Genomic DNA, 27,695 nt, shown 5'->3' with positions numbered 1-27,695 from the left:
TGCTAAATAGGAAGAAAGTTTTGGAAAAATATTGGGTAAAGCTAAATATAACAACAAATGTTTCAATCTTTGTTTCAATTTGTCTTGAATGTTTTTTTTTAAGTGAATTTTTCAAATAAAACAATTGAAAACTAAGTTTGCAATCAAACAGATCGTACGAAGCGTTAGATCAGCCGACAATTAGGTATAAAACGAAAAATTTTCAAATTGAGTGAACCAAAACATGAACAACGAAAAAACTGAAATTGTACTGAGCCGGAGTTGTAAAAATTATATTAAACCGGAGATGTGAAAACAACAACAAAAACAAATATTGAAGAAATCGGGTACCCGAGATGCAAAAATGCTCAACATATGCCTGCAGTATGACGAAAGTACAAATTTGAGAGCATGATTCAGTGATTTAAGGAAAAATCTATTCCGAAAAGATAACGCTTGCTAGTCGCCAGCTTAATAATCGCATGCCTTATAATTCCATTCACATCGACCAATGGAGCAGCAAAAAAGTTTAAAAAATATAGATTTGAAATTCTTTTCAAAAACTGTTTTTCGAAAAAAAACTAACTCAATTACCTTTACCAAGGGTGCTTTGCTTTAGGAATGACGCTCAGAAATTTAGACGAAAGCTGAAACTTCAAAAAAAAAGTCTACGGGAAGTAAGCCGACAAAAAAAGGACAAAGCATAGCCTTCTACGAAAATAAATTAAACTATTTTCTTGTTTAAAAAAAAACAGCCAACTGACAGTTGAAAAAGAGAAATGAACTCAGGGAAATAGAAAAAAATAACTGGTTTGAAAAGTCAAAAATTTAGCTCGAACAAATTTAGAAACTTTTCCAACTAAAAAAAGCCTACCTGAGTTCATTACTCTTTACAAGGTCCCGGCCGGATTCAAACTACAAGCCATTGTCTTCTCAAAAAAGCGTGTTACCTCTGCGCCAAATGCGCTAGAAAGTTCAATTATTTTGAGTTTATTGTGAAGCAGATTTAAAAACGTGTAAACTTCACATGCGGCACCTTGAACACAAGTCGTTTACAGGAAAAAAGTCAAGCAAACGATCGCAACAACCTTGCTTGTCGCAGAGATAAAAAGTAATAATCAGCATATTTCAATTGAAAAAATTTTGAGCCGGATTAAATCGCCGCTTTCTCGTAAAAAGCACAAGTATTCCGCTAATTATCCAAAAGTTTCAAGCCCTCATAGCTTAAGGAAATGGATCATAGGCAAAATCTCTGTCTATGCTCGCACTTAGGACAACACTAGCTTTCAAACAATAACTCCACGAGTCATTATTAGTCATTTTCCTCGAAAATCAGATAAAAAAATTTTGACTAGCTTTTTCGACACATCTACGAGTAATTTAAAATTCAATTTCTGTCAAATAGGACTTTAACACAAAGCCATACTTAACCCTTGAGGTAGCCAATACAAAGCAAAAAAAAACAGGCTAATCCATAGTTCCTTTTTCCACTCATAAGGTGGTCATCGAATGTAAATATCTTGAATAGAACAGAGATAACGAAAAATAAACAGATTCAAACCATGTCTTTTGATGTTTGACGCCAATAAATTCGTGAAAGGGACCACCCGTTAACAATGATTCCCGATGATCTCGTTAGACAAATTGTTTATTTATCAAAGTTGTTTAGACAAAGTCCCAATATTACCCTTTGCCAAATTAACCCACAATTAAGTTTGATCCTTTATCGTACTAGGGACATGTTTGGATTGCCTCGGTTAAAAATCCGAGGGTACCCTGATGAACTCGATTCACTTATTTGAAGCAAAACAGGATAGTAGCAGACATAATCAAAACATTTCTTTTGATATTTGACGCCAATAGTTTCGTGAAAGGGACCCGTTAACAATGATTCGCGGTTATTTCGTTAGACAAACTGTTTATCTCAGAAAAAGTCAAAATTTGATAACACTTGCTAATCACTAATGTAAACGTCGATATTGATAGCGCAACACTTTACTATATTCCAATTTACCCTATGCCATTTTAATCTATACCATTTTACCCTAAATACCAATTCATCCTATGCCATATTACCCATTGCCAAATTAAGCCACAATTAAGTTTGAACACTTTTCGTATTAGGGACATGCATGGAAGTGTTGATTATTTTATAACTTGTCTCAGTTAAAAATCCGAGGGAAACTTGGTGGACCCGATTGAAAATTTCAAAGCAAAACAGGAAAAAAAGCATTTAGCAGATTTTAATCCACATTATCAGAAACAAAAATAGATATGAACAAAAAAAATCGAATAGTTTTTATCATGTTTTTTATTGCAAACCTGAGCCAAATTGCTTGATGATAAACACATCGAAATCGCAAAACGCTTCTCATAGAGGGATAATAATTCAAAAAAAAGGAACAAGCAAAAATTGGCAATTAACATTGGATATGCTAAAACTGGCTCTCCCACAAATGCTAGGTGAATGAAATTACTCAGGGAAAAAAATCTGGTACCTACGCAGATTGAACTCAAAAACGAAGTCTTCGTTGGCCGGTCAGATGCCAGAATGATGGTGCAGCAAAAAAAGCAATGTATCAAACATCACTCCAGCAGGGTACCTGTTAACAGCTGTATAATTAAACTTGCCTTCATTCAAACAGTGGCCGATCGGAAGACTGTCCAACTGAATTACCTTCGCACTATGCCATTAAGGTAATCGGAGGGCTGTTTAACTGGATTGCCTTCGCACTATGCCATCAATAGGGCGCTCAATCGTCAAAAACGATTGAAAAGGCTTTCATCGCGCCGATATTTGAAAGGAACTTCTAAGTGCCTAAATAGTAAAGCTGTTTGCCTATTCGATAGCGGAAGTGAAGATACTGATCGGGTCAATATTTTAATTTTTACGTCCATGACGCGCCTCCGCCCCCTAAAAATGTTCGTCTCACCTCATACGCCGATTATTTCCACCCTTTCGCTTACAGTTCTGACATTGAGCCTGCATCACGCTAACTAAATGGTTATCAGCACCACCTTTTTAATTTTTTTTCACCTCCGGATCAGTTACCTTGCTTTCGTCTTACAAAAAAGATTTTAACAAAACTCCAGCAGTCTTTTTAAACAACGAGCGTCTCCCTATTAATAAAAAAAATCCAAAAACTTTATGGGTTATTTTAAACCCGACCCAATGCTTTGCGGCTCATTGCAAAAAATTTGCTGACAAGGCTCGACGCAGGATAGGAGTACTGAACCCGTTAGCAGGTTCCTCTTGGGGTAAGTCTAAACAGACCCTACTTTTAACCGACCAAAACCCGTCACTAAATCTTAACGACTCAGAAGAAGTTTCAACTATCGTTTTAACCACTACACGTAACCAAGTTTCTATCAGAAACCTCTCCTTCCCAGAACCAACCGCTGCAAGCTTTCCCAACTTCGGTCGGGTTACAGTCCGATTTTAAACACGTACCTTGCCCGCTTAGACAACCAAGTTTCCTCACTTTGCCTTAACTGTTTATTGTCACCCCACACTAGTTGCCATATTTTAACTGCCCCAGAAATCCCTCCCCTTTTACTCCCGCAGATCTGTGGTTAAGACCGGTTGAAGTAGCGAAGTTCCTTAGCCTGGAGACTGATGAGCTGAAACTGCCCAACTTGGGCTAAAGAAAAAAAGAAAGGGTCAGTTCTTTTGGCGATCGCGACGAAAAAAATGCCCTCCAACTGAGCAGACTTCTGGCTATGCAACAGACCATTTATACTATCCCCGATACAGTTTTACCAACTTTATACTGTTAATTCACTGCCAGCTGGCTTTTACCCACATCTATGCTCTTCTCTTCAATCGTGAGCACACCTACAAGAATGATACTCCGATATGAATCAGGTTAAACTTATGATTCGTTCATGCTTTGAACTCACTAGGATTTTGAATAAGCAAAATTAATGTCGCTGTGATATTTTACTCACGTGCGGCAAGTTTTCTTTGATCAAAATTAATTGTTAATTGACCTGTTCGAATATATTCTGTTTAGGATTCTGCAAAGAGAAGAAGGAAGTTTTAATTGCCTTAAAGTTGAAATTGCGTAGGGTAAAAAAGATACAGGGTAAATGGGATCATAGTGTAGGATAGTAGAGAAGAGAACAGAATAGGGTAAAATGTCACGGAACCATCCATATTTTTGGCTTATTGCTATCTATTCACATGAAATTAAATTATGACCTTAGATTACGACACATTAAGCTTAGTTACATGATTATCCTTTAAATTAACAATCGTTTCGTCAAAATCGAGTAAATTTACTGAGCCGAAAGCAATGTATGAATACTATTCTGCAACTTCATTATATCTTTATCCAACGCTTTCAAATCCGCTTGTACTTTATCGTTGTGATGTGCTAGATGGGCGTCTATATTTCCCTGCGGAACACTGCTCGCTTCCGAGGTGCCGACAGCCTTCTGAGGCGCTCCTTTAGTAGCAGCTCTATCTGGGTTTGTAGCCAGATCTAGTTCTGGAACATCAACATGGCCCACAATACTAGTTGAGGGAGGCATCGGGTTCACCACGAAAGGATTTGGCACAAAACTGGTGTTGCGAGGTGCTCCTGGTGTGTCGTTGAGCTGTTTCATTTCAACTTCATCCGTGGTTCCATTAAAAGAGAAGTCGGAACTCATTCCGATCAACTTCCTTGGCCTCGTTTGCTGCATCATAACATTGACTACCGCTGCTTCCGACGCCTTATCAGGCTGAACTTCAATCGCTCGTTGCATTTGCATTTCATTGGGTTGATTTTGAACACTGCTTACAGAAACATTACGATTTTGACTAGACTTGTCGTTATTCTGACTGGCCATACTGTGGGGCGCAATTTCACCTGTGTTAAAGGAGGACCCTTCCTCTGGAATAGGACCCATGTTATAACTATTAACCACTCGGTTATCTGGGCGTGAAAATAAGGTGTCCATTCTTGATCCAGTTGTATACCGACTCTCAGGCATCGAAAAATTATGCTGCTGGTATGCTGAGTTATTATTAAACTGCGACGACATTCCATAATTACTAAGCGACTGCGAAATGCTCTGATTGGATGTTTGCTGGGTCATACCTGATGATATAAGATTTTTCAATTCTTTTATACTTGCGTCGCCGTTTTCATTAAACGTTGTCAGCATGTCGTCTGCGTCTCTGACCGAATTCCGGTACTTTCCTAGAACACCTCGTGATTTTAAGTCAGGATAGGTTGACGCAGCTGATGACATTGCAACGTCACCCATTGACGGTGGAGGCAATAAGTTGTTATACATTGAATGCTTCCCAAGCAAACTTGCAGTAGCACTGGATATGTCGCCTAATGCAGATATTGACGACTGGTAATAAGGCTTCCGATACATTGACGACCCACCCATCCCTGAATTCAATGTCCCTCCCAATTCGTTGTTATGGTTCCCATACAGTGGTTTACTTGCAACGATAGTCGGTTTGCTATATGGCAACGAAGAATTCATAGCGCTTTGTCCAAAGTGGTGCGAGGATCCCGTCATTATCGCCATGTTTTCACCGTGCCCAGATTGACTATTAGTAACAGTATTGCTTCCTTGGGTATGTTGGCTGTTACAAGCTGCATTGTACACAACATTCATTGGCTTTATGGGCGCGTGGTATTTCATAGCTGGCTGAGGGTAGATTAAATTACCATCGACTTTACCGCCTCCAATTATCCGATAGTTCCCAAGTGGAGTACTAACTATCTGAATGGTTTTGTCAAACGGCTGCTTCTGACCTGTGTTCTGGTTCTGCTGTTGTGCCTGGGAAGGTTCCGGATCCGTGATCATCCCTGAGTCTTGAGTTTCCGAGGTCTTCATGTTAACGAAAGCTCCGATTCCCTCGGATGATTTCATGTTGTTTTGCTTAACCTTCGGTTTTAGCCCTGGAGGAGTCTTCGATCTAGAGCGTGGTATCGTAGGAGCGTTTGCATTACCATGGACATGCACAGGAGCTGGAACCGTCTTCGGTCTCAAATTCTCATGCTGATTTTGATTCGGAGTTTTACTTCTCTGAGGCGGGTTCGAATTAACTTTGGAGGCAACAGATGTATTAGGGTTCCTACTTGCGTTAGAATTACTATTATTAAAGCTAGTATTATTTGGCTTACCAATATGGTTATTGTTATTGTTATGACCATGAACATTGACTTTAACGTGCAGTTGAGCGTTCTGGTGTTGGTTATGTGTAGAGTGATTGTGATTATGATTATCGTTCGACCGCGAGTTATGATTATCTGTCACTTGAGTCGAGTTTCCTTTTCCTTGCTGCCTATTTTGCATCATTGCTGGTGCTGCAACAGTTGGTTGCGTATAAACACCCCTGACTTGCGGTGGGGGCATTCTTGGCGGGGGTTGAAAGTAACCCGGTTCATTGTAATCATCGTCGCTAATGACTGTCGGGCTTCGGTTCAGCTGTTCGCGCAGTGACTGATTCTCTTTATTTGCATCATTAAGCTGCCTCTGTTGCTTATTAATAAACTCTTTCAAACTCTTGATTTGATCATCTTTTGCGACTGATTCTCTCTCCGCTGCATTTAACTTTGCTTTCTGTCGTTGAACTTCAGTTAAGGCCACGTCTATCTCTGCTCTTATACTTTTCAATTCATCGTTGAAGCTTCTAGAACATTCCAGCATATGTCTTTTCTGATCACTGATCTGTTTTTCTAATTGGTTTATTTCTGCATTTAATCTATCGCAATCACCTTCCAAAATGTGCTTTGACGCCTTTAATTTATTGATCAAAATTTTCTCACTACCCGATTGCTCTTTGTGGGTTTCCTTTAGAGCCAAAACTTCTCGTTTCTTGGACTCCATCATTTCTTTGTGCAGTATTTCCATTTGTTCCATTTCTTCCGCCAGTTTCTGTATCTCCCTTTTCAAGTCCTCGTTCTGTTTCTGCAGCGGCGCAACTGAAAACTTCATTTCGTTGTCGAACATCTTTTTGTCTACGATTGTGGGAAGCATACTTACAGCATCCTCAAGCTCCTACAAACAAGAAACAGTTTTGACAATCCAAGGTGCCTCATACGGCGTTTTTCATGAAAAGGGATGAGCAAGGCCTTGAAACATTTATTTCCGCAAGCTTACAGCTAATAAATCATGTATAATACTGCTTGGAAATGCAAAGGTTTTAGAGTTTCCTTTGAAATGTCCATTCCATGATTCCCCTTTTGTTACTACTCAATTTCATCATTTTTGCCGTAACTTTTTTCGCCTTATTTAAAAGGGCAGATAATTCCAATTTAATCTGTTGTGTACTGACCTTATAAAATAAGGTCTTCTTACAGTTTCAAGAGACATCCGAAAACGAACATGGTTGGCCTAAAGATATCCCTGTCGTTTTGAGTTTTGATTCAATTAAAATCTCTCACAAAAATCTTGACGCCCGCAACAAAAATTTTCTAAAGTTTTGCAAAACATATTCTCAAGCTAAGATTTAAAAAATACACTGAAAAGAAGCAAGGCTTCGCAATACTTGAGATACCACATAAAAAATCATTGCAAGCTAGCAGACAGGAATAGAAAAAAGAGCCACAAGTCCAGAAAAATTCAAAACTTAAAAACGTGGTCAAATGATGTTCCATTTGCGGAAACACGCCCAGAAACACCATCGAGGGCAACGTGGGTGAATTTCCATATAACCGAAAACAAAATTGTTGTCATGAAAAACTTCGAACTTACAATTCGAAGTTTTTACTAATCTGACTAAAAATAAGCAGACAAGATTCGAACCCGGGAACTTTGCTGTCCCAGGCGTATTCATTGCCTCCAGACCATATGTAACGGAAAAGCTAATAAATTTGAATTCCTTATCAACAATCAATACAAGTGATTTAAAAGAATCTGTTAAACAAGTTGTTAACCCGAAAAACTCTTAATCAGGAGTTTGTTGAAATAGTTCTTGCTTGAACAACGGAATGATTTCCTTTTGAACCGTAGTGACTTATATGCCAATTATACGTTAAGCTATAATCCACTTTCGTACTAAGTAAATAACTTAACACGAAGGCAGAATTGAAAGATGGAAAATGCAAAAAGGTAACCCTCGTTTCGAAAAAGAAAAACAAACAGCAAAATCAAAAAATTTAACTTCGTCATAACATTTTCCAGGAAATGCTTAACTAAACCCACCTGCAGGAACTGCTGTAGCTCCATGTCACTGCGTCTCTGCGCAATCATCTTCACATCATGGAACATGTCAGACACAGTCTGTAGATGACTGTTCACTGCTGTCATCTTCCTGCCCTGATTGTGATGAGCTCCAAACATGTCGTACTTGTTAATACCGCTGCTACTACCCTCACCTCTATTGTTCACCCCTTGACCTTTGATCAGAGCTACCACTTCGTAAAAGATAAAACCACCGGCATCTACTTTTTTCTTCTATTTCGCATCTAGATTTTGCCAATTGATTTTTTCAGATCAATGTGATGACTACGTAAACTGTAGTTTTTTTCTTAAACATGATTTCTTTCCTCAAAACCTTTCGTCTAAGCAATGTTTTAAATAAGATCTAAGTTTGACTCAGAAATCTACAAAAATTGAGAATTGAAGTTATACTAACTCAACATCGAAAATCACAGTTCAAAAGTAGACTAAAAATGCTAAGTGAAGACATGTGTAGACATTTGCCATTCGACTAAAAAAGTGGGCACCCTGCCTTTGTTCAACAAACTCTCTCTAGGCGAGCACCCTGCGTCCATCTTCATCAGTGTTTTGGGTCGACCATCGCCGAAACTATTTGTCACCATTTTGGAACTCGAACCAATTTTCAGTTTTCCTTGTTTGCCTAGACTTCTACCTTTGAGGTCACCCAATTCCAGAGCAAATTTATCCAATGCTTGTTTCAGCAGAATACTTGCAGTCGAGGAGTCGCCACCTGCTTGAGAAGCTGTTGAAGTTGTCACATTTAGCGCACTTTTAATGAGTTTTAGCTTCTGATTTTGAGGAAGAGTTTCATCTGTTTCTAATGTTTGAAGAAAATTTAATATTGACTGCTCGTCCATAGCTTAACTTCATGTACTTCATGCACCAGGACACAAATGTTACAGGACGGAATTCATGCAAAATTTGTGAGTCAATATTACAAAATACATGCACATAACATACAATTTTTTCTAAAAGATTTCAGTCATAAACTTAAAAAAAACAAGGTTAGGCCGGGTCTCGAACTCCAGGCTTTAAGCTGCAAAAGAAACATCCGTGAACTGACAGCAGACAAACGAAATCCGACAATTCAGTTTTTACTTATAACTTTTTTCAATTTTATACAAACTAAAAAAAAAACACGGTTAGGCCGGGTCTCGAACTCCAGGACTTAAGCTGCAAAAGCAACTACGATATCTGAATTTCAAGTGGGAAGAAACTTGGAACTTTTTAAGCTTCAATAATAAACCAAGTTCAATTTCTTGTTAAAAAACTGTTTACGGGAAAAATGTCTAGTTCCCGATTACAAAGAGCCCTAAAACTATTTGAATTTCTAGAGCAAATTATGATTGACACTTTTTTGATGAATTTAAACCATTTGAGAAAACTGGATTTATAGGTGAAATTTTTATTTCGCAGGGAAATTTGATAATTAAATTCCATCGTCGGAACTAGAAGTCGATCACATTTTTCGTGACCTTTTAATTTTGGCTGTTCGATAATGGAGTTTATCTTCCTTTTAACACAGGGAATGCATTGAACTTGTAAAAAATTAAAAGTCAAACCGCAAAAAGGTAAATTTCAGACTTTTACTGCAATAAAAATAATCGTTAACTGATAAAAGAGTCAGCCCTATAGCTAATTTTAGCAGACTTTCTTTTTTTCAGTGGAACTATCTTTTAGCAGTCTCAAAAATTGTTGCAAGTCACACCGCTCAAATCAAATGCGGCAGAGTCAAGTAGCGTTAGCTTGCTTCGCTGCGCTTACCTACGTCACCAGTGGTTTTGTCCGCATTCGTAATTTTTTTTTCGCTGGGAAATCTGATAATTAAACACCATCTTCTAAATTGGAAGTCGATCACGTTTTTCGTGGCCTTTACACTTTTCCTGTACAATAATAGTGGATTTCGTCTTCCTTTTAAAAGAGTAAATTAACATAACTTAAAAAAAATCCAATAAAACAATAGGCACGCAGTTTACCAATAGAACAAAAAGGAAGACTTGGTAGTTACTGATGTTCCGTGATACAGCAAGGTCAGTTTCCTAAAGATATTTAAGAAGTGTTTACGGGAAAAAAGCCTAGGTCCCGATTACAAGTGAAAATATCAAACAGAAAATATCAAACAGCCGATTACAAGTAAAAATATCTAAGAGCAAATTTGGCGATTTGTTATTTTGCAATAATATTTCACAAAATTTGCAATAGTTCAGCTGAGCATCCGGGGGTTGGCAATAAAGGCGTTAAAAGTAAACCAGTTTTTGTTTTCCCGAAAAAGAAATGCGCGTAAAACCGCAAATAAAGCATCCACCGTTATATCCGACTGTTCTTCGTTTTTTTTCGATCAGAACGAATTGAAGTATCCGTCCAGTTGGTTAGTCAAGTAAGTGATTCTGCTTCGAATTAAACTAGACGGAAAAAAAACTTGCCAAAATTATCCGGGATCCGTTATTTTGTATATATCTATCCGGGACCAACCTGGGTCTGTTTCATGGCATTGTTAAAAAACGACTTCATGGTTGGCCCATTTATTAAATAACACCTAACAAATATTTACATACTTTGTACACCATTTACATTCAGAATAAAACTACAAAACTAAAAGTGAGTGAATGTACGCAAATGAGAGTGTAACGGATAAAAACTTCAAAAAATTTCAATCCTTGTTTCCGACTGCAAACAGCTGCTGAATGCTATTTTGTAGCTTCTGAATATCTGCGTCTAGCATCTTAATGCCCTCTTGGAATTTAGATTCACTTTTGGCAGACGGAATTGCCGACGAGGTGTTTGACAAGGTACTGAAATCTAGCAAAGGAACGGACCGCGTATAAGGGTTCTTTAATCGGTCAGCTTGCTCTATCGACTCAACTGAAATGTCTTCGCTCGTTGAAATATCAGAACCATTCATTTGATGGCTACCGTTTGAAGGATAACTGACCGTATACGATTTAAAATGTTGGAAGTTGGTCAAATCTGGCTGTTGAAAAGAAGGATTATTGAAGGGGTAACCATTTGGCACAGCGTAATGAGATCCACCCATGGGTATTGAAACAAAATTAAGTTCGGGTGTGCTTTTTGAGACTAATACGTGCTGCTGTGGCCATCCAATTTTCATCGCATTGATGAACTGTTCTGTTAAATACGGAGGTAAATGGCCATTAAACGGTTGATTTGGTCCAAGATTTGGTATTTGTGTTGTATAGGAATTTCCACTACTTGAAGGTGAGTTGTACATTTCAAGTCGAGCCAAATTAGGTTGGTTTCTCGGGGTGTCATTTTCACCGTCAGAAGGAATGTGGAAGTTAGAATACGAATTGGTATCAAATGAGAGCTCCAAATCTTTCGGCTCCGATAGACGAGACGAGGACGATGTTCCGCATGATCTCGAACTCGGAAGATCCGGAGACTCTTGTTGGAGTTGTATTGATATTGTCGGCACGTTGCTAGTAGTATTTTTATTCCCGTTTCCATACGAAACACTATTTCTCTCGTCATTTGAATTCATCTGATTATTATCGTCCCTGTGGTTGTTGTCATCATCATCGGTAACATTGACTGTGATGCCTTGCATCCCGTGGTTCTCTTGCTGGTTTTTAGCGGCTGTCAAATTCGAGCCAGGTGAATGAGCCGAAACTTCTTTTGCCCTGTTTGAATTCACTCCTGCTTTATTTGCAGAATTTGAATTTGGCGGTTGCTTGAAATTTAAATTAGCAGCATGTGCTACTATGTATTCCTGATCTGTCTTCGGCATGAAACCATTCACACTGTACGAATTTGTCTGGTTGTTTCCACCTTGGCTATCAATTCTGGCAGGGCTGGATGTTTGATTCTCCACCGACATTCCTTGTTGAATTTGATTGGATTCTGAAAACGCATACACGTTTGAAAAACGTGACTGAATGTTAGATGGATCAATTGGAGATTTCCCCTTTTCCACTTTCAAACTTGCAACTTCTTGAGCGAGGGTGTTGGCTAACGATTTCTGTTGGTGCAGCGAGCTTCTCGTAAACGAAAGCTCTTTCAGCAACTCACTCATACTGCCATGTTGCTTTTTAGCCAAGTCTTCGAACGTCTTAATTTCGTCATTTTTCGCTTCTACACTCCATTGCAGTTCTTGGTTTTGTCTTTCAGCGCTAGCTAGTTTTGATTTTTGTCTTTGAACTTCGCTCAAAGCAGAGGTAATTTCTGATCTTATCTCTTTGATTTCATCACTGAAACCACCCGAGCAGTCTTCTAGTTTCTTTCTTTGGGCTTTTAGCTCTGTTCTCAAATTTTGCACCTCCTCTTCCAATTTTTGATTGTCATTTTCAACAGAAAGCTTCGCCGATCGCAGTTTATTTGCTTGTAACTTTTCGTTAGCCATTTGTTGGTTGAAATTATCCTTCAAACTCGTTATCTCTTTTTGTTTCGTTTCCAACGACTCTTTATGCAATTTTTCCATAGCTTCCAAGCGTGCTTTCGATCCCGCCAATTCACCCTCTAATAAAACAACTCTTTCACTTAGAGGCTCAACAGTAAACTTCAGCTCGTTGTCAAAAATTTTCTTGTCAACTATGCTTGGTAGTACACTAACAGCAGCTTCTAGCTCTTCTATGGCGTGGTTCAGTTCTTTATCTTTTTTCTTACCAGCAATGTTTTTGATATCAGCGAAAATATCGTTCACCACGCCTAGTTGCTCTTTGATAGTCTCCAATTTTCTCTGCCTTAAGGCATCAGACTGCAGCAAACTGTTGTTTACAATTTTGTTTTTTAATTGCGCTGGCTGCTTTGGAACTGATTGCACGTTTTTAGTTTGCGGTTTTACAGCTTGCGAAGTTAGTTTTGATAGCGTTTCACGCAACATTTTCTCAGTGTCACCGCAAGAACCTACGAGTTCGTTGGTTCCATTATTTTCATTCTCAATGCCGTCTGAATTTTTATTTGCTTTTTCACCTGCATTTTTCAGGCTGACTTGACCAGCAGTTGTAATCAGGCTCAACTTCTGCTCCAGCGTCAAACTTTTATCTTCATTTAGAGTCTTCAAAAGGAGGACTGTAGACGCATCGTCATCTTCAACTTCATTTTTCGACTCATTATTTTTGTCTGTTTCCAAACTAGCGCATGCAACAGCATTAGTCGCTTCATTTTGACCTGCATCTGTCAAGCTATTGTTATTTAAACTGCTACTCGCTACCTCTATTTCTTTGGTCAGTGGGTCTGAAATTTCAGGCTGCTGCTGCTGTTGATGCAACTCCATCTTTCCAGGCTGCGGTAAGTTTTGATAGTCGTCCGAGAACGATCTGTTGTTCCTCGGAGTAGATGTTGCCAGTGATTCCGAATAGACCAAGCTTTCGTTCTCGTAATGAGTTGCCGATGTTTTGGCCCGTATTGAAGCGTCGTGGAATAAATGAGAATTATTTGGCTGTTTTGCGATGGTAGTTGGCCTTCTAATTTGTTCAGGCGTCAAGAGAACTTGACTGATACTAGACATATCCGCCGAATCTCCTCGGTTTGCTTCTTTAATCGGAGACTGTGATTCACTCGCTTCCCGATGTTGAATAATATTGCGCAGCTGCTTTGTGAAATTTCCCGAAAAAGCGTCACCATTCCTTGCATAACTCAACTCTGTACTGTTAAGGTTTCTGGGAAAAACCGAGTTGTACTGCTGATTATTATTCCCAGAGAGTGAATTATTACCATAACACCCACTTCGCTTTAATTTTTCTTCTAATTTCGATACTCTTTTCACATTCTCCAGGTACCCACTTGATGATTCAGCCCGTTTGTTCAAACCCATGTCAGGCGATGTAAGTTGTGAATCGAAATTCAGAGGATTATAAAATGCATCGTTGCTTTCTGTCGTCTGATGACTTCCGACTTCTGACTCGCGTCTGTGATTTCTATTCTGAAAGTCTTCATCACTCAAACTAGTGCTATTCATGATTACGTCACTTGCTTCGTCTCCAAGAATGTTAGCCAATAAAACCGCACATTTATTTAGACTCGAGCTACGCTCTGGGGCCGAAATTTGACCTTCAGGCCCTAAGCTCATCTCCCAATATTCACTCAGCATTTGATTACTATTCAAATCAAAACATTTTTGCTCTGCTGGTTGCTCATTAAACACCCTATCTCCTAGAGCTTGAATTGGACCAGATGTAATAGGTAGCGCTTTTCTGTTTTTTGCTCCTTGACTCCAGCTTCTTTTTTCACTCAGAGAACTGTTTGAACTATTGCTATTTGCATTTGAAGATTTTCTTTTGTTTTTCGACGCGTTGCTCGGAGACTTTTTCGTCTTCTTTCCAGAAGCCAGTGCACAGGTTGATGACATTTGGTTTGTGATTTTGGGGTGATTACCAAGAGACTCAATGGCAATTGAGGCAGGTGGTTTCAAGGAGGCGGCCCTGCTCATTTTATGAGACCATTTTACACATGCTCTCTAAAATCATTTTATTGATTCATTTGAAATTATGCCAATTTGATTGAACCTACATTATCTTATGAAGTGAAATTTAAATGACGATCCGTAAAAAAACTACGATTATAGAAATGCATGCATAAAAGAAGCACGAATGTCTGTATTTCATCGTTTACTTATCTTCTCAAACAGAAAACTATCATAAAAAAATCTCCAAATAAACCAGCATATAAATGAACGTAGCAATTTTTGTAACCTATTGTAACATTGATCGCACTTTCAAAACTCATATGAAACCTATTTACCCCGAAAGGGCTTTGGAATCCAAAACGAGTAGCAAGAAATTATGCCAATTTGATTGAACCTACATTATCTTATGAAGTGAAATTTAAATGACGATCCGTAAAAAAACCACGATTAAAAAAATGCATGCATAAAAGAAGCACGAATGTCTGTATTTCATCGTTTACTTATCTTCTCAAACAGAAAACTATCATAAAAAATCTCCAAATAAACCTGCATATAAATGAACTTAGCAATTTTCATAAACTATTGTAACATTGATCGCACTTTCAAAACTCATATGAAACCTATTTACCCCATAAGGGCTTTGTAATTGAAAACGAGAAGCAAGTCCCTGTCCATTTATTCTGATAACGCTTATCATTGCTAAAAAAAACAGACATACTACAGGCAGAAATATTTTTGAATTTTCTTAAAACATCGAGTTACATTGAAAAAAAAACAAATCAATCTAATAGCTCTTCGGAACTCAAGAACCACTCAGAACTGAAAATTGCTGATAAAAACAACCCATTCGATACTTGGATCAATAGTTTTTATGTAACTTGATATTCTTAAAATAGATACCAACGTTTCAAACTAAAATTTTTAAACTCCTTTTGATGCCAATTGCATTCTTTTTGGAGAGCGGAAATTGCCTTCCAATTATCAAAAACAACTGAATGGATTTAAGCGACAAATCTCAAAAGCCAAATCGCTTAAGTACAATGAAGATTTAAGCAGACCAATCTGCGCTTCGCAAAACACTAGCGAGAACACGACACAAAGCAGCTCTATAAAAGGCAATAAGAAAAATTAGAAATAAGCCACGAATTAGTAAAAATGTGGCTACGTCTCGGATTTGATCTGCGACCTAGAAATTATGAGCCTCACGCACTAACCACACACGCTTAATAAAAAACAAGCCACTAGCCAAAAAAAGCAGAGAACATCTGCTGCGAAATTTCCAATGCTACTAATCGTGATTATAGCAAAAAGCCACGAGATAAGCTAAATTTTTCCACTTTCAATTAACATTCTTTAGCTCGCAAGCTTGCTGGCGTAATATTCCGGGCAAAACTTACAAAACGTGACTTTCTCAAAATGGGATGGTTTTAGACAAAAAAAAATGACGGCGGAAAATTTGCTTACAATTTTAGCAGAATTAAAATGATGTCATTGGTTTTTCCCAATTCGGGCCTACAAATTTACCCCAAAAATGGTTTATTGTAGGCTTTTAGTCAATCAAAAACTACGCTGACTGGCTCAATTACTAACAAAATTCTATCAAGGTGAGCCTCTCATAAAGCCCAACAAAATTTGAAAAGGGCATTATGTCTTCAAATTTGAGCAAAACGTTACAAAACTGTTTTCAAATAAAAAATGGGCATGTTTATAGTAAAATGGCGTATTTTGTCTTTCAAAAAAAAAATTAAACATTTTCTTGGAGAATATTCCCCTCTTCAACATTATAAGAGAATCACTTTGATAAAAAAAATTGTCAGTAATTGACCTGGTAGTTTACGCGTAACTTTTTATTGACTAAGTAGCCAAAAATAATCCATTTTCGAGGTAAAATTTTTGAAAATTCTGCTAAAATTTAAACTAAATTTTGTCTTCCTCATATTTTGTCTAAAATTAACCCAATCTAAGAAAATAGCGTTAAGCACATAATTAAAAAATTTATCAATAATGGTTCACTTAAGATATTTGCTTAATGTCAAATTCAGAATCAACCGTTTGAGTTTCTCGAATTTATCCCCTCGAAACGTATTTGTTCGTTCTCTATTACTCTTTTTTTGCCATCCTTTAGTTTATTCTAGTATAAAAAATGGAGCACGTATGTGTTGCCATCGTCAACGATGATTCATATCCATAAATGGAATTTAGGGATGTGACACTACCATCCTTTGAAAATTGACCTGGGTTTGTTGTTCTTCTGCATTCTACCATTGTTTTTATAGAAAATATTTGGTTTAATTTGAAGTCCTGTAGTTCCACACAGAGTCTGTTCGTCAGATTATATGTTTACAGTTATACTGCCCATGAATAAATACATCTTCCTTTGATTTTTAGTGTTTTGCTAGGGAGGTTATATAAATGAGTTATTCTTTTAAGGTTGCTGAAAATGTTTTTACTTAAGATGTATTAACGTCCAAACGTTCTTTCAGCGGCAAATTAATTTCATTTATGGAATGAAGTCCTGGTTGTAACTTAGCAACATTACTGTTGATGTCTGTGAGGTGAAAGAATTGAGTTCCATTGTCATTTCCAGTTTGATTCGATTCGCGTGTTCTTTTACGTGGTTTAATGTTTCTTGAAATGGAGCTGAGGGTTCCACCGTGTCAAGATTTGACTCTTCTGCTAATGGAGGTGTCACATGTGAAATGGGTTTTATTTTCTCCTTTTTGCATTTAAGTTTGATCCACAAAAATAGTGCGGGGAGTAACATTGATCCGATAAGGAAACTACAGCCATAATTAGTGAGTTCGTCAATGTTAGCCGATCATCGAAGACTCGTGACAAGGAGGGTCTGAATCGTTTTTTTTTTCGGGCTAGTGGCTGGGCTAACTTCTTCAACTGTTTAACATTTTGTATCGAAGGTGAGTCGAGGAGTTGTTCTCGTACTTCCTTTAATAGTTGTATCCCAGCGCCTTTTTGGTGTCGAAGTACGCCATTTCTTCTATTTTGCGCATTTCAATTAGCAAATTTGAAATCGGGTCGGCTAGCTTTACGTTGATTTCGATTGCTGGGAGCTTCAGCTTCTCACATGTGGAAAAGTCTGATCAGATTTTATTATGTGGTCCGACGAATTGTTTCCCACATTTGAAAGTTAATATGCAGATATTGCATCCAGAGAATTTCACAATGACACTGGAAGTTGTAGATTCAATATCTGAATCAAACAGAGTATATGCCGCTGAAGCCGATGTTATGAGCCAGACTCCGTAGCCAAGGTTTTCTGCCTTTTCAGTAGCTGGTAGTTGAAGTTTCTCCGTTGCACACGCTCTAAGTGCATCCAAATATAATAGCGAACATAAAAGCATCCAAGAATAGCAAGGCGAGGCATGATCTGTGGCCAGTTTCTGTCGCTATCATTTCATGGCAAATGTGGTATCGCGATGAACTAATGCAGTGTTTCATGTCATATTCTGTCAACACAGCGGTTTCCATGTTGTCCTCCGAAATGGCCAAGTATGGAGCTTCAGTTCTACATTTTACGGTTCGATCCTTTTCATAATGAGGCATTGGAACAGGTATCACATGGAACTCACTAGATGAAGTTTGCCTTGAGGCTAGCGAAATGACAAGCTTTATTAGCAAGCCTTCTTTGATAGTGATGACGCCCGTTAGAAGTTGTGCTTCGTAGTATGATAGTATTTCGTCCATTGGAATCACTGGGGAAAGTCGATAACGGATTTGGCTTTGTTTAGAAGCTTCTAAAATTGCTTTCATATTAAAGTTGTGCTTGCAGACGGCAAAATATTCCTTTATAACTTTCCAATTCCTGTTTTGGACTTCTAGCATTTTTTCTGTACTTGATTGATTGAACTGAATTAATTGGTAACCATTAAAACATTTTGTCCAGATCGTCAGCCAACGTAGAGACGCTTTCGGAAAGCTGTGCTGAGAAATCAGAAGTCAAGCTATGTTTTCGGCATTTTCTTTCGATTTGTCATTGCATGATTCAAAAATTCCTCTGACCGCATTCTGCAGTTTGCCCTAGAAAAATTCCGCCTCCGAACAGTTCGACTGAGGCTAATGCTGCTACAGTGAGTGGTGCTGCTCTTTTTCCCGAGAACTAGAAGAATTTCCTTCAGATAGGAAGCTATAGAGTCGTGTATAAAAATCAATTCGTTTTTACGAGCGAAACTTCGTTTTGTACTTGGTGAAGAAGCCAATGTACTTCAAAAGCAGAATCGTTTTTCGTAAAATTCGATGAGAAATCAAAGTTCTAAAATAGGCTGCTTCTACATTGCCGCTAGGCTGCTTAGAAATAGTTCTAACTCAGTGTTGACATCAATTTTGAATTTTGGAAAGGGAACAAGAAATTCTTTGGGAATACATTTTTATGCTAGTAAAATTTTCGATTCGCAGTTGAAGCTGATTCAGTTTTCCAAAACTGTCTCAGTTTGTTTATCTGGGTTGATGTTAGAGTTCCATTGAGCCGTGATTTTTTTGAGCCCAAAGAGTTCTAAATAATTTTAATTTGTTGTCCTTAACTCTATCTTAATTTTTCAGAAACTCTAAAAATATGAAAATTGTATTGTTGTTGCTCTTTGTTACGTGCTTGTTTGCATGTGAGGAAGTTCTGTATAGAGGCTACATGGTGAATTGATGTGACGAATGTTGTGTGTGAGGAAGGAGGGACCTTGTGTCGTGGATTTGATGGGTATATGGGATGTGAAAGAGGACTTGATTGAAGGGAATTTTAGGTTCTTTTTTCGTTTTGGAAGATAGTATATAGACGTGCCTTGAACTAAATTAGATTTGGAATGATTAGATGCAGGTAAACTTTCATTTAGATGTTATGTTCGACTTAGTTTTAGCTTTATTTAACTATAGTTGCTGATTTACATTTGATTCTAGTTGAGTATTGAAGCACTTGAAGGAGTGTTATTTTTCGTCAGCAAGTTAAGTGCATGTTGATTGCGTCATTAGCTAATCTTATAAAGCCTACCAATCCTTGTGCATGTGTTGAATGTTATGTTATCATTGATGGTTTTATTGCATGTGTTCCAATTCTAGATTGTTTTGTGTGCAACATTATCGTGCAATATGTCTAAAGTTGGCAAAAAACAAATGGACCCAGAAACCGATTAAAAAAAACTTCGACATATTACCGAAGAACAGATTCGTGGATTTTAATAGAAGCCCTTAAAACCTTAGATGGCAAGGGATTTAAATCTTGAAACGAGTTCACTCAAAAGGCAAGAAGATAGTCTGAGTCATTTGCTTGATAAACAGATTTGCTAGTTTAAAAATCCAGTGAAGATTGCAGACAAAATGATAAACAGAAACTTAGGAAACTGATAATCGGATGTTTTTAAAGGATCTTCTGCTTGGTCATTTTCTGTGGATGTAGGTCGTGTTTACCAAGCCTAAAAACTTGATTGTACAGCCATCATTGGCGGCTCATGCTGTGTTGACTTTGGACTTTCCTGGTTTGGTGAGTGGTTTTGAGGCTGGTCGGCACAATCATATGTCTCGGTTTTAAAAAGTGGATCAATTTTACGCAGTAGGGATTGGAATCCCAATGAAAAATCAATAGGAAAATAGAAATCTGCCAAAAAAGCGCAAGATAGCTAGTGAACTGAGCTGTGACGCTGCTGATTTCATAGTACGGAAAATCAACGAAGGTTACGAGAAACAGAAGAGAGCCTACATATCTCGAATAAAAACTTCAAAGCTCTATTCAGAAAGTGGCAAAAAGGGACAATTATCGCAAAAAACGCACATGTAAACTGCATTGTAGCCAAAGAAAAAATCAGAGAAATCTTTGGAAATTTTTTTCTATTTAGGTCAAGCCAATTTCAAGTTGAATTCCGTCGCAGGGGACCAAAAAAGCCCGAAGCGGTCCATCTTGCTTGCAGGAGGTTTTTGGCCTACTGCTACAGTCGAGATAGGTTAGTACAGTATCTTTCATATGAAAAAATTCACGATTTTGCAATATACACAAATCGTAAAAAAAATTTCCCATGACGAGTTCTCGGCGGACTAAGCAATTTTTGACCTAAACCTAGCCAAAAGGCATAACTAGGGCTCAACGTTCTCGGAAAATCAATTTTTGGTCCCAATTTCACAAAATGAGTCCAAAATCGCTGTTTTTTAGTGGTTTTCAGAGATCTGGGTTGGGACCCGATTTTTCCTTATGTTTATGCTCTGCGTCTGTTTTTATTACAAAATTTGGGTCTCATAGGTGAATTCTTGCGTCTCTTGAAAAACAATTTAACTTTTTTCAGGTTGAAAGATTCGACCTACAATACCCATTGAAAATCGGGTAATTTTTGGCCTGTTTTTACTGTTTTTAGATGGTTTTTCTGATAATTTAGTCTTAAACATTGTTTTTTGACCTCGAATGGTGGGTAACAATGCAGACAACCATCCTCGAGTTGCGTATGCCTTAATTTTTGTCAATTAAAAATTTCAGTTTTTTTGTACTTCAACATTTTGTTGGGCTGGCCCCAAAAATATCTTTCAATTTTTTCAGAATCAACATTCATGGTCCAAAAAGTACAAGACCATATTATTGAAAAAAGTCCAATTTAGCATGGATTGATAAGATATAAAGCTCGTTTTGTTTATGAACCGTTTGTGCTGGGTTGCATGCCGTGTTGTTGAGATGAGAACAAACCAAAATTGGGTCAAAATATTGTCAATTTTACACAAAAAAAAGTGATTTTTAACAAAATCATCATTACTTAAATTCATAATTAAGGCAACAAAAAGTGGTTCGGTCATTTGCATAGTCCTATAGGACGAGCCCGTGAGGGATCTAGTGGGTTCGTAGACCCATTATGGTAAGGTTGTGACTTAATACTATCAGGCTGTGGGTTTCCGTTTTTGTCTGTTTCTGAAACTTTTGCTCCAAAATAGATGTTCTGCTCAAATCATACAAACTCTTTTTTTAGGTCACACCTAGGTGCTGTATGGGCTACCTTGTGGAACGTAAGCGGCTGACCTTGTCCCAAAAAGTTGGTCTAAAAAAAACAAAGTTTGTAGTGGAGCCAAGCTTTCAAGATTCGAATACCAATCACAAATGAAAAATTAAAAATTAACGTTTTTCAAATGGCACACCTAAAAGCGCCTAAGCCGATATACGACAAGCTGAAACGTTTAAAGCCGATTCGATAGTTGAAGTGAAAAAAAAACAAGTAAAACATACAGAAGCGATGCGGAGCAAAAATAAGGAAAATAGCATGAGAGATAATCGACGAAAAATGAGCCAAAGATCGAAGTCAAATAAAAATTTGCACAAAAGAGAAACTATACAAAGCGAAGTTGGTAGCTGCACAACCAAGATTCTAAGAAAAACAATCGAAACGGTATTCAAAATGCAAATATGTGTTGATCTGAAAAATATATATGTTGCACTCAGTATCTATAGTAAATGACATTCACACAAATTTTGAACAGAACGAAAACTAAACTAGCAGACAAACTCAAACTATATCTGTGAAGTCACCCACATAGAATTGACTAATTCTTTTATAATTGTAAAAAAAAAATTCTGGAAAAAGTCTAGTTCGCGGCAACAAGACACTTGTTCTCGCAAAGCTTAAAGTCCAGATCTTCATAAACTCTCAAGCCTACCTTATCAAAACATTTTTTGCCGATTAATGTCCAAGACATTCGATAATTGGCAAGAAAACGTTTCGCTTTTTCAAAACTGGCCTCTAAAAAAGGAAGTTCTTTAAATCCAATATCAGTATTTAATTCAATTCGTAACGTAATCTGAAGTCAATCTACGTAAAATCTGGGATTGATATTGCAATTTTTCAGCCTATATCTAAATCAAACCTAATTCAGAAACCAGGGAATCGAAAGTTAGAGTGTACTATGGGTTTTGTATCATTTTCAGAACCATTTTTTACTCAAAATGGACGGCCCATAATCTTCGTACTCTTTCTTGCGAACCCAAAATCTCTCTGCCGTTCCTGGGTGAGATACTATTTTGGACGCTGCAACCCATGATGCATCACGGCTTCCATTGAGACAACGTACATCCCAAACCGACGTTTCAATCTCAGGATTCGTAGCAACCAAGGTATCCTGTAATCTCTGAGCTATATTTGGAATAGCGCTTTGGCCTCCGTAAAGTGCAATCGTAACCCGAGTAGATTCATCAGTCAAAATATTGTTAGTTCTCAATGTCTCGATTACAATTTCGTCTAGACTCTGGTGTGAGCTCTTGGCACCATTTCGAGATCCATACAGCAAGCTTGGCTGAAAGAACATCTCTGGAATCTTGATGGACTCCACGTCCATGTCATTCTTGATTGCGTCATAGTTCGCAAGTTCTGTACTTTTTTCACAGTAGAGTGAATTTGATGTTGGCTCCACTTTGGCCAGTTCCGAATCAAAATCGTCTGCAACGTAACAACAGTCTCGTATAAGTGAGTGCAAAACTTCACTGTCTGATTGTGAGTGAAATTTGTACCCTTTCTGCAACATCGAATTAGCCAAACACTCTGCCATGTGTTGACCACCAAAGGGCAATGATTGAACTTTACAGTACGCACACTTCTTGTCTGTAACTGGTATACACTTAACTGAACTATTACCTAGATCCACTAACAGGCCAGTCTGGAGTCCAAAAAAGCGAACTGCCAAGTCCGCATCTCTAGCTAAGATCAGTTGCGGAACATTGTGCTTTTCAAACAATATCTCGGATACAGTTACGAACGTCGACTCTTCGTTACTGTAAGGTAAAGACAGGGCCAAATTAGACAGAAAAAAACTTCCTTTCAAGACGTTCTTGTAAATAATTTTCCACATTTCCTCCAGATCATCAAAATTCGCTACTACTCCTGTATCACCAATCGGATTCTCAAGGTCGAAAAATGATCTCAATTTCAAGGCCTCGTAACCTATTTTGATATTCGATGACACAGTGGCATGCGGATTAGACTCTTTGCTTCCCAGTTCGATTTTTCTACCTGCATTTTCAGACAACTTTGCCGAGGGCGGTGTCACAAAAATAGGCGGCAACACTTGTGGTCTGTTTACCGATGACTTTTTGTTGACTATCTGGTTACTTCTTTTAGCCAGTTGAGCTGAAGTAGACGAGCCCTTTTTACGTCCCACTACAGAAGGTAAAACTGTGCGCGGTTTGTTATCATCGCCATAACCACAACGCACAACTCCTGAGCCATGTTCTAACACCAACGTTGAAACTGAGCTCCGCAAATCACCCATTTTAAGGGGACAAAAACACGGGTTGACGGGTAATGGATGAAGAGGTAACTTCCTAATTTGATGAGAAAAAAAACAATATCACAGGAAAAATATATATCTCCAAACCCACAAAGCCACTATTCCATAAAGAATGGAAATTTTTCTCCGTTATGCTGGGGATAATAACAGACAGTAGTTCAGAAACTTAACATTAGATAAATAATTGATGTTACTTCCAGTAGTAAAGAAGGAATAATTGCACGCAGCTATAACAACAGAAAAACGCACTGAAACTGATTATTTTTAGCCTTAAAAGCAGAGCAAACAAAAAATACATAAGAAAAAAAATCGCATTAAAACTGATCCGAAGGGAAATTAAGGTTAATGCAACAACAAAAGAAAATCTGGAAAGAAAATCTGAGGTGCACAATTACCATTTCCTCGCGGCCTTTTGAGTACAAAAAAGTTGAAACTAGGCTACTAGACACAATTTATTGCACAAATATCCCGGAGAAAAACACTATATGGGTAACTGATTATTTTTAGCCATAAAAGCAGAGCAAACGAAAAATATATATGAGAAAAAAAATCGCATTAAAATTGATCCGAAGAGAAATTAGGTTATTGCAACAACGAAAGAAAATTCTGAAAAGAAGAAAATCTAAGGTGCGCAATTACCATTTCCTCGCGAACTTTGGAATGAAAAAAAAGGAAACTAGGCTGCTAAACACAATTTATTGCATAAATAACCCTAAGAACAACTTATATGGGCTGCTTTCAGTACTTCGAGAGCTCTTGTAAGCGCTTCAAAAAACAATCACGAACCTCTTCTGCAATTCTCTTTGTTTGTACTAAGCCATCCTGCTTCCTGTATATCAATTAGGAAACTAACAATAATGAAAACTGATTTCCTCAACTTCATTCTCGAGCAAACCTTCTATTCAGAAATTAAATACAAAATCATTCAGACAGCATTTTATGATCAATGGAAACTGTGAATCTAAACTTTGATCATCCTCAAACTGATACTTCTTCACCTCTGAATCCAAAAAGGGGTGTTATAAATAAACTCAATTGATGATAATGATGAAAACTTCATGATTGTATTAGGTAGATCTTATGTACCCATCGAAGTGTCATCATCATAATATCAAATGAATTTACTTTTAGAATATCCTTTTTGGATTCAGCGGTGTAGAAGTATCAGTTTGAGGTTGATCAAAGTTTACATTCACAGTTTCCGCAGATAATAAAATACCATATTTTTATGTATGCATAGTCTCAGCATCAGGTTGTACAAACTGTAACTTCAAATGACCGGCTCTCTTAAAATCAAAATAGTCAACAAAAGTTAGAACATTTGACCCAAGAAAACTAGGCGAGCAAAAATGATCTGGTCATCTAGTAGTGATAAGTTTGAACAACCTGAATGCAGTGACTATGCAGACAAAAAACCACACATTATGCTAATGGAAAGAGAAGCAGTTGATCCATCATAATCATAATGATATTAACACAAGCCCAATTGTTGTGATAGACTTGTTAAAGAGATATGGTTATAATGTATATTGAGTGGTGTCTCTCAATGAGGAGATTTTAGAGCAAGATACTTGAATGAACAAAGTTCCACATATTCAAACTGTCCCCCCAAAAAAGATCTGCTGATTGTAGATTCGCAGGCAAATAAGTTTTTTCCCCCTATTTTCAACGTTCTTTTGCTTCCTGCAGAGATTATTCAACACGCCTCCAATTTTGTTCTACCCACTGATCGATACGAAATCATAGCACTATTCATTGAGAGAAACGATCTCTTTGACAACGACAAGCCATCTAAAGCGACCCCTCGAGAAATTGTAAATCAACTTACGGAATTAGCGAACCCTTCACTAACACGTGCGAAGAAAGTGGAATTTCATGTTATTCCTTTGCGAAGTAATAACTTTAACAGAGCAAAAATATACGGAAGGTCAGAAAAGCAGTTTGGAAATTCAGATGGAAAATTCAGACAAATCCAGTTTGGAAATTCAGTTCATCGCATTGCATTTACTCACAGAAATGACACCTGAAGGAAGACAACGTTCATCTTGTCTTTGGGTTAAGTGGCATTAAGAGCTTATTTGTGTTAGTGGTATTAAGAGCTTATTGAAAAACAAAATATTGCGAAAACATTCGGTCTCACAGTAGATAGAGCGGGCCATTTGGAAGTCATCGAGTGAACTGCAAACTAAAACTTCAAACCGCCGGTGCCTTTTACGCTCCACAGGAACGAACTTTGTCTTAGTTACTTGTTTGAATTTGGGGCGGTCACTGCCAGTGCCTCTTTAGGTTCTAAAAGTGATCTCGTCAATCGAACAGAGTGCATTCAAATAGCCTTAAACATGGCCAACAAAAATAAAGATATAAGGAGAGAAGAAAATGAAGTATCAACAATGCAAGAAGATTGAACAACCACCTGATTTAAGATACCAAGATCAACACTAATAGGAAAAAGTGAGAAGAAAAGGAAAAAAGAAAGTCAGCTGGAAGATCTGGATTTCTCAGATAAGATTCAGAAAGCGGTCGATACATCTCTTAAAGCCAGGACTCCTAAATATGTCAAAAAACAAATCAACTCTGAAAGTGACCATCCAGAAACTTGTTGATGCAGCAAAATCAGGAGTGAGGATCGAGCTGAAGACTGAAATGAAATAATATATGGACCACCGGGAAACAATCAATCGGAAAATGAGTGACTTGAGTCGTATAATAGAAGAGAAAACCTGAGGGTTCTTATTACCAAGAGCGGTAAAAAGCTAACTCCTGAACCAAGTCAAACAACAGCTAAGAAAGTTATCGAATTGGCAGGAAAAGTAGGAGGGAGAATCAGTGATGCGTATACTTCAATTGCAAACTGACTACCTGCTCGTAATCATGGCACCAGGCCCATTATTGTACGAGTTTCCAAAAGATCTTCGAGAATTGAGCTGCTGAGAAACAAAATGAAACTTAAAGATAGTGAAATACACAAGATCATAAGAAATTTTTAACACCGGACTGTTCCACGATTGAAGTTTTCCCACATGATGAAAACAGATCACACGAGACTTTTAGCTATCATTATCCAGTTAGGATAAAATTCGAAAGACTGTAAACAAAGTCAAATTATATCAGCTCTCATAAGAGATACTAGTTTTTTCAAGTCATCTACACGAATCCAGGATTTCAATTTTGTGATCGGTCATGAATTACAAAACTAAACAATTAATGAAATAGTGAACCTAAACTAGACAAATCAGAATTTCCATGCGATCATTATAAACTAATTTCCCTGATAGTTTGACGTTAAAATAAAACAAGGGTGTTTTCCTTGGCTAACAAACAGAATTAAGAATTTAGTAAAGAAATCTACTCCAGCGCAGTATGTGCCAAAACAGAACCGATAATCTAACACAAAGATATACCGAAATTAGAAACAATATTAAGAAGGAAGTATTCAGGTATCAAAAATGAGCTACCGTATGAATAAACTTTAGACATGTATTGGCGTTTAAAGACAAATTTTTCAATTTTTAAATTGACTGAAAAGAAAAAACAATAACAGCAATTCTATAAGCGAAATGAACAGCAATAATGGTGTTTTGGAAGGACCATCAAAAAAAGTCTCAGACAATTTTTTCGCAAACAGTGGGAAAGGTTATTTAAAAACACCAAAAGAAAACTTAGAAAAGAGAATTACGGAACTTTTAATGTCAAAACATCTGTACCCAGCCACTGAAAAAGAAGTCCTCGTTATAATTTCAAAATGAAAAAAGGTCGTCTTCAGAAGTAGAATATTCAGAAGTGAAATCAGTAATAAAATATTAGAATCATGCTGCGTAACATTAACACCATTTTAAACACAAATCGTCACCTACTCGATTCACCAAGCTATTTTTCATTCGGAACTTTTCAAAGGAAACATTTTACCTATGCATGAAGAAGGTTCTAAACTTGA

At 37.5% G+C, this 27,695-nt stretch overlaps 4 protein-coding genes across 5 annotated transcripts in view; 1 reads left to right on the top strand and 3 right to left on the bottom strand.

Annotated features, from left to right (window-relative positions):
• The window catches only part of LOC134844878 (uncharacterized), a 527,221-nt gene that overhangs the window by 394,718 nt on the left and 104,808 nt on the right, over positions 1–27,695 (top strand). The window lies entirely within an intron of this gene.
• LOC134844704 (putative uncharacterized protein DDB_G0286901) lies at positions 4,226–9,116 on the bottom strand. Of its 2 annotated transcripts, XM_063861517.1 has the most exons (3): positions 8,134–9,116; positions 6,973–6,987; positions 4,226–6,897 (listed from the first exon to the last, which is right to left on the bottom strand). In XM_063861517.1, exons 1-3 carry the CDS (start codon positions 8,269–8,271, stop codon positions 4,258–4,260), a joined length of 2,793 nt encoding a protein of 930 aa, XP_063717587.1. In that variant the 5' UTR covers positions 8,272–9,116; the 3' UTR covers positions 4,226–4,257. The 2 variants fall into 2 exon arrangements, with proteins under 2 accessions (XP_063717587.1, XP_063717586.1); XM_063861516.1 differs by having other exon boundaries at positions 4,226–6,987.
• LOC134844241 (calponin homology domain-containing protein DDB_G0272472-like) lies at positions 9,810–14,560 on the bottom strand. Its single transcript, XM_063860826.1, has one exon. It carries the CDS (start codon positions 14,534–14,536, stop codon positions 10,802–10,804), a length of 3,735 nt encoding a protein of 1,244 aa, XP_063716896.1. The 5' UTR covers positions 14,537–14,560; the 3' UTR covers positions 9,810–10,801.
• Positions 22,286–24,265, bottom strand: LOC134844409 (uncharacterized). The gene has a single exon (XM_063861071.1). It carries the CDS (start codon positions 23,741–23,743, stop codon positions 22,403–22,405), a length of 1,341 nt encoding a protein of 446 aa, XP_063717141.1. The 5' UTR covers positions 23,744–24,265; the 3' UTR covers positions 22,286–22,402.

Source organism: Symsagittifera roscoffensis, chromosome 4, assembly GCF_963678635.1.
Source record: "Symsagittifera roscoffensis chromosome 4, txSymRosc1.1, whole genome shotgun sequence".
NCBI classification, from domain to species: Eukaryota; Metazoa; Xenacoelomorpha; order Acoela; family Convolutidae; genus Symsagittifera; species Symsagittifera roscoffensis.
Note: the sequence above shows the minus strand (reverse complement) of the source record. Positions and strands in the feature narration are given on the sequence as shown.